The sequence below is a fragment of the Helianthus annuus genome, chromosome 6 (assembly GCF_002127325.2).
Source record: "Helianthus annuus cultivar XRQ/B chromosome 6, HanXRQr2.0-SUNRISE, whole genome shotgun sequence".
In the NCBI taxonomy this organism is placed as follows: domain Eukaryota; kingdom Viridiplantae; phylum Streptophyta; class Magnoliopsida; order Asterales; family Asteraceae; genus Helianthus; species Helianthus annuus.
The window spans coordinates 19,476,199-19,484,054 of record NC_035438.2 but is presented as its reverse complement, the minus strand read 5'-3'; the positions used below and the strand labels follow the sequence as shown (position 1 = coordinate 19,484,054).

Genomic DNA, 7,856 nt, shown 5'->3' with positions numbered 1-7,856 from the left:
ATGGAAGACCAGCCCATACATATATTCTTTTTTATTGCTTTGATCTTGCTATCATCAAATTGTTCTGCAGTAGATAATATATCAGCACATCAAGAAATCCGAGATGGTAAAGCCACTCTTGTTTCCGAAGGTGAAATGTTCGAATTGGGCTTTTTTAGTCCGGGGAAGTCTAAGAACCGGTACCTGGGGATATGGTATAAGAAGATATCATATGGTACTGTTGTATGGGTTGCTAACAGGAATACACCAATTGCAGATAGATCAGGCATGCTCAAACTCAACAAACAGGGAAACCTGGTGATTCGTAGTGGCGACAACCCCATGGTCTGGTCATCCAATTCAACGGGTAATAATTCGGTAGTGGTGGCGCAAATTTTAGATACCGGAAATCTTGTTGTGTGGAACAAAAATAAAATGATTTGGCAAAGTTTTGACTATCCTGGTGACACACATCTACCTGGAATGAAAATAGGGAAGGACTTGGTAACAGGATCTCAAATGTTCTTGACATCTTGGAAGAGTCCCGATGATCCTTCTATCGGTGAGTATACAAGTATATACGATACAAATGGATATCCACAAAATTTAAGGTTGCAGGGTGAAATTATAGTGGGGAGACTTGGACCATGGAATGGTCTCGGCTTTAGCGGTTTTCCTATTGAAAAAGAAAATCATATTTACTCAATCAAGTTTGTCATGAATGAAAAGGATATCTATGCTACATATGAACTTAAAAGTTCAGTTGTTCAACGGATGGTTGTGACATGGGATGGCAAGTCATTGATTTTACAATGGATTGAGCGTATCGAAGACTGGTTTGTGTATGCAAATGCTGAAGTTGATACTTGTGATCGATATTCACTTTGTGGTCCATATGGAATCTGTAGCATTAACAAGCATCCACCTTGTTCTTGCATGGATGGTTTTGAACCAAGAAATCCAAAAGAATGGGAAGCATCTGATTGGGTAAGTGGGTGTATACGCAAAAAGCCTCTGCATTGTAAGAATGGGAATGAGATTGGTGATGGGGATGGGGATGGTTTTTGGAAAATTGCAGGAGTGAAGGTACCAGATACACGACGGTCATGGTATAATATGAGCATGACCCTCGGAGAATGTGAGATGGCCTGTAAAATGAACTGCAATTGTACAGGGTATGCAAATTTAGACATCCGAAATGGAGGAAGTGGATGTTTGCTATGGCTTGATGAGCTTTTGGACACCAGAGAGTATGATGCAGATCAAGATATTTACATAAGAATGGCAGCCTCTGAGTTAGAAGGTACACATTTGCATGTTTTTAGCTTATATGCTTATGTTCTAAACTATAATTATTTCTTAATGGAAGGTCTTGTGGATTTCGTGTCCGAATTCAACAAAAAGAAAAGAATACTTATACCGGCACTTTTAACTTCATCAGCTGTGACACTCCTCTTTGTAGCGGCATATGCCTATCGAAAGCTAAAGAAACGAACACACATGAAAAGAAGAGGTAACACAAAGGAGAATGTAATTTTATAGGATGTGATACATAAAAAATACTATTTAATTTGTAGGAAAGTGGTATGGGCATGTTGAAAAGGATAAAAGTCTGCAGATGGAACAACTTGATGATTTACAATGTTTTAGCATATATGAGATAACAAGGTCAACATGTAACTTCAGTGTCTCCAATAAGATTGGTGAAGGAGGCTTTGGTCTTGTTTACAAGGTAACTTCTTTATGCTTTTTGACAGAATACATTGCTTATCTATATCATGAATCATAGACGTAAAATCTATTGAATTATAAGTTATCATATACTCATACTCATAAACATAATCTTAAACATAATCTTTTAGGGTGTGTTGGAAGATGGAAGAGAAATAGCAGTGAAGCGGCTCTCAGAAACATCCCAACAAGGGCTTGATGAGTTCAAGAATGAAGTCACTTGTATTGCAAAACTTCAGCATCGGAATCTTGTGAAACTTCTTGGATATTGCATTCATCAAAATGAACTGATTTTGATTTATGAATACATGACTAACAAAAGCTTGGACCGGTTTCTCTTTCGTTAGTCACTATTTCACTTATTATCTTTCTTTTTAACTTTATATAATAACACATGACATAGTAGTCACCTTTTGGCAGATGGAACAAGAAGTTTGATGCTTAATTGGCCTCAACGATTCAATATAATACATGGGATAGCTCGAGGTATTCTCTATCTACATCAAGATTCACGCCTCCAAATTATTCACAGAGATCTCAAGGCAGGTAATATTTTGCTGGACGGTGATATGCATCCTAAAATATCTGACTTCGGCCTTGCTAGAATGTTTCAAGGACATAATACCACTTCTAAGACAAATAAAGTGGTGGGAACATAGTAAGAATCCTCCTTAACAATAACTCTTTTCTCTAGAAGACAAGGAAGATGAGACTGAACTATGAATTCTAAATTTTGTTTTGCTTAACCTGTCTGTAGTGGTTACATTTCTCCAGAGTATGCAATAAATGGACGTTTCTCTATAAAATCTGATGTGTTTAGTTTTGGTGTTCTTGTGTTGGAGATAATTTGTGGGAAGAAAAACAAAGAATTCTCTCAAGGAGACCACAATGATAACCTTCTTGGACATGTAAGTTTAGCTATAAGACCAAATCCTAATATCTTGACCAGAAACTAGTGATCTTTAATATTTAAATTTGTGTTTTGGTTTGATGAAGGCATGGAGACTCTTTAAAGAAGGAAGGTCTATTGAATTAATGAGTGGATCGTTACAGGACTCACATGTCGTCTCCGAAGTACTAAGAACGATACATGTTGCATTGTTATGTGTGCAGCATCATGCAGAAGATAGACCAACGATGTTGTCAGTGGTTCTGATGCTGGTTAGTGAGGGAACATTGCCTGAACCTAAACAACCAGCTTTTTTCAATGAAGAGAGTTGCCGTGAACATGAAACTCTTCCATCGGTTGATAAACGCACAATAACATTATTGTATGCTCGATAGCATGCACATGTGACTAAAAATCTTGAAATAATGATGTAATATTGTGAACTATCTTTCTTGTTAACAAATGTATTTTTTCGTGTTATGAATTTCACGGTGGGTCAGGCTGCTTCGGGTAAAGTGACCAAACACGAGAAAGCGTGCCTTGACAACCAACACGTGTTTATCTTGTTTGCTTTTAATACTTTTGGTTTTTTGGCGCCAGAGGTTATGGACCTACATAGTCGAGTTCAAGGGGTCATGCATAGTAATGTTATGAGCCCGAGATCTATGGACGTAGTTTTGCTATTAAAAAGGGGTATGCACATGTTTATGGAATCAATACAAGTTGATATATGTTGTTACAACAAATACGACACCGAAAGTAGTGGACAGGCTGGTTAGGCAAAAGGATTCAAGGGTTGAAGTTTGCCTAACGCAGGTCATGGGGTCCCCCTACGTTTGTTAGATGTAGGAGGAGGTTCACAAGTTATGTTGTTGTTCACTTGAGATCTTTGGCTGAAAGAAGTTTAGCCTCGGATGCAAGGGCAAGTGAAGTTGTGTTATTTGAAGTAAAGAAAAGAAACATGCATGAAGCAAGTTCTCGAGAGAGAAGAGCACGAGAGTTCTAGATCCTTTGAGGTCAATATCGAAAACAAGAGATTAGACCATCTCTAGGAGATCCCCTCCACCGGATCCATTCCGAATACAAACTACGATCAAACAAAATAATTTGCAGAATAAGAATCAAAAGTTGAAAAGATGTAAGAAAAAAAATATATATATAAGATGACGGCAATGTTGATGTATTTTGATGTATATGATAGACTCTTGTTAGAGGAATTGAAAGAAATGTGATACTAGTATGTTTGATGTTTATGCATGAATGATTCATGTTGATTAGAAGTAGGAATTTGATGATTATGAATGAGATTAGAAGGATATCCATGAACTAGTTGTACACTATGCTTAGAAGGTAGTACACACATCAATAGTATGATGAAATTATGAAGAACTTAAGATTAGATCACTTGTAAGTGATTAACAAAGTAGTTATGAAGTGGGTTTTTGATGATATGATAGAAGTAATGATATGCTCATGTTAATAATGTTGAAAATCATATATGTGTAATTATTTTTAAAGAAATTGGATAAGAAGTGATGGATTAGCATGTTTTAAGGTTAAATGATAAACTTGATATAAGATCCGTGTGATAAAAAGGATATGGTGAATGATGAACAAGCTAACTATCTTGAGAATGATATATGATAGTTGATGCTTAATAAGCGACATGGAAGCTTGGGAAAGAAGCGGGTCAAACGGGACTAATGCGCACGGGAAGCATATTCGGATGCGAAGTAAGTAAAGCTTACACCCCTTTTTGTAGAATGTCTATTCAATGTATAGATTACGAACATGGTAAGTAAATATGGGAATTATTAAATATGTGAATTATGATGTTCCGACAAGCTTTGATATGGGTCGGAACATGTGAGGATGTTAAGAAACTAAGTTTGATGGTCAAAAAGGGTAAAAAGGGTATTATAGAGATTTTGGTTACGAGTTAACAAAGGAATAAGTTATATGGATGGGATAATGAATAACCAAAATCCCACAAGAATAAAATGGACATTTAGACTTAACGGGTCAAATGGTGAAGATATCACCATTTGGCGATATTAACTAATGAATTATTTTGTTAAGTATTATGAATTCACAGAATGTATAGCAAAAGGATTTGCGTTGCTATTATCTAGCAATTTGGCGGATGAAGTATTAAAACGGGTCATAGCATTGATTCGAGCCATGTATGTATAAGTAAAGTCGTTGCTAAGTCCTAGGATTGGGTGAATATGTAAGGAAGTCCTTTGTTGTAAAGGATGGGTCAAAGTTGACCAAAACGCCCTTGACGGACATATCGGGCAAACAATCGTAAAAGTTGTTTAGAGACAAGTTAATTGATTAAGGGAAACGTTTTGGACACGTATGAAAGTGAGAAGTATGGTTTTTGTTAATCATAGACCTTAAATGCGCAAATACCCTTAACGGGTCAAAATAAGGTTTTGAGCAATAATGGGTTAAGAAGATGTAAGAAATCAGGAAATTAAACCTTATGTGTTAAGCGACTTTGAAATTATTAGGTTCATAAGAAGTTATGGTCAAACAAACGAGTTATGTTGATAAATGCATGAACAGGTCAAAATATTGGTAAAAAGGGTAATAAGTCAAAGACTTAAAAGTCTGAAATTTTATTTATCCGGATATTGGATTTTAACTCATAAGATGGAGAATTAAATTACGGACGTGTAGGAAAAAAATCGCGGAAAACGGACATCTAGATCAAAAGTTATGAAGCTTTGAAGTTAAAATTTTGATCAAAAATGGAGTTGGGCAAATGCAGCAATCTTTAAAGGAACTTGCTGTCAAAAAAGGGGCTAGGTGGGGCGTCTAGCCCCTAGGCGGGGCGTCTAGCCCCCCCGATTCCGAAAAATTGTTTGTTTGTTCCGTTTTGTCTTGGGAACTCATTTAAACGCGTTATAAGTTACGTATGACTAATTTAACTTACGTTTTTATGAACATATGTGTATGCACACATGTAGATAGGTATGTATGTATGTATGTATGTATGTATGTATGTATGTATGTATGTATGTATGTATGTATGTATGTATGTATGTATGTATGTATGTATGTATGTATGTATGTATGTATGTATGTATGTATGTATGTATGTATGTATGTATGTATGTATGTATGTATGTATGTATGTATGTATGTATGTATGTATGTATGTATGTATGTATGTATGTATGTATGTATGTATGTATGTATGTATGTATGTATGTATGTATGTATGTATGTATGTATGTATGTATGTATGTATGTATGTATGTATGTATGTATGTATGTATGTATGTATGTATGTATGTATGTATGTATGTATGTATGTATGTATGTATGTATGTATGTATGTATGTATGTATGTATGTATGTATGTATGTATGTATGTATGTATGTATGTATGTATGTATGTATGTATGTATGTATGTATGTATGTATGTATGTATGTATGTATGTATGTATGTATGTATGTATGTATGTATGTATGTATGTATGTATGTATGTATGTATGTATGTATGTATGTATGTATGTATGTATGTATGTATGTATGTATGTATGTATGTATGTATGTATGTATGTATGTATGTATGTATGTATGTATGTATGTATGTATGTATGTATGTATGTTGAAGGTATCTATACACGTATGTAGAAATGTATGTAAGCGTGTATGCACATACGTATGTAAGTTTATAAGTGTGTGAGCAAGTATACGCGGATATGTGTAGGTATGTATGTAGGTAGGCATGTATGAGTTATGTATATTGCAAGTAGTGATGTATGTATGTAAATATGTATAAAGTTATGAAGGTATGCGATAATGTAGTTATGTGTGTATGAAGACACGTATGTAATAATGTAGATGTGTATATGTGGGCATGTATGTATGTAGGTAGGTAGTTATATGCGATTGTGTGAATATGTATAGGTATGTATGAAAGTATGCATGCATTCAACACTATTGAGTATTGACGATAATAATAGCGTGCCTTGTAGATGAAGGTAACGCAGGAACAGTAAAGAAGTCTCACCGAGAAATGTATGATTACATGGAAAGCTGGGATGTAAAGAGTTAACGGAACAAAAAGTAAACGTGAATAAATCTTGTATGTTTATGATGCGTACTAATGTTATGCATTTTATGTGGTGAGCGCAGGTAGTACAAGTCATGAGGATCATCAAGGAATAGAGATCGAGGATCGAGTCACAAGACAGATTGTACGGGAACCTTGGTGTATGAAATTTAGAAAACCCATGTTATGTTTTTTTAATTGTAAATGATTCGATTGATGACTTCATGTGAAAAAGTTGTGTTAAAATGAAGATTTAAGTAAGTCAAGGTATTTATAAGGAAAGAAATTTTTTGGCATGAACTTCCCCTGTGACTTTTTGTCAAATACGAACTAGGGGCTTACAAGTTGGTATCAGAGCCCTGGTTTGAGAGAATCAAGTACGAGAAGGTAGGTACTTGAACTCAAACCTATGTGCTCTTGTGATAAGGAACCCGTACAATCCATGACTCGATCAAGATCTAAAGGTAGAAATGGAATGAAAACGTGTATGTATGTATTCATATGAAGAAGCTAACGGTTTGCTATGTGCAAGGTAAGCTTAAAAGTTTGGAGAGGATGATCCGTGAATGCAGTCTAAGATGGATGCTAAGGCAGGCAAGGATGCGAATGGACAGACGGACCCCAGGTACACAATGTTAATATGTATGGTACCGGTGTTAAAAGAAAAAGGAAGAAATCTCCTTGGGAGGGTAAGTATTAAACGGAAGACAACGATACTGTCTTGGTAAGATTTTAAAAATGTTGCACGAACTGGGACCCACTAGTTCGGACATGAGGCGATGATTTCATGAAGGCACGAACTAGTATGTGAATTGCGCACCTGGCCAGTACGCAAGAAGCATATGACGTTCGTGAGACCATGGTAATTATCGCAGGTATGTCCGCTAGAATTGGGTAACTGGTGGGCGTGCGGGTGAAATGGGTAATAAAACTCTCGGGAAATTGAGAGTACTATGTAGGAATGAAAAGTATGAGTGATAAAAATGAAGAATGTTGAATCCGTAAGAAAGTACGGATCAACAAGATATGAATGAAATGTTTGAATCCGCGAGACAGATTCAAGGAATGAAATGTATGAATGAAATGATTGAATCCGCGAGACGGATTCAAGGAAGGAAAGGTATGAAGGAAATGTTTGAATCCGAGAGACGGGTTCAAAGAATGAAAAGTGTGAATGTAATGTTTG

The 7,856-nt window shown here is 35.8% G+C and overlaps 1 protein-coding gene across 1 annotated transcript; it reads left to right on the top strand.

The window, feature by feature from the left end:
- Positions 1-3,287, top strand: LOC110944500 (G-type lectin S-receptor-like serine/threonine-protein kinase At4g27290). The gene is made up of 7 exons (XM_022186162.2): positions 1-1,282; positions 1,349-1,492; positions 1,557-1,711; positions 1,842-2,052; positions 2,131-2,368; positions 2,468-2,618; positions 2,707-3,287. The coding sequence occupies exons 1-7, from the start codon at positions 1-3 to the stop codon at positions 2,992-2,994; spliced, it is 2,469 nt and encodes an 822-aa protein (XP_022041854.1). The 3' UTR covers positions 2,995-3,287.
- The last annotated feature ends 4,569 nt before the right edge of the window (positions 3,288-7,856 follow it).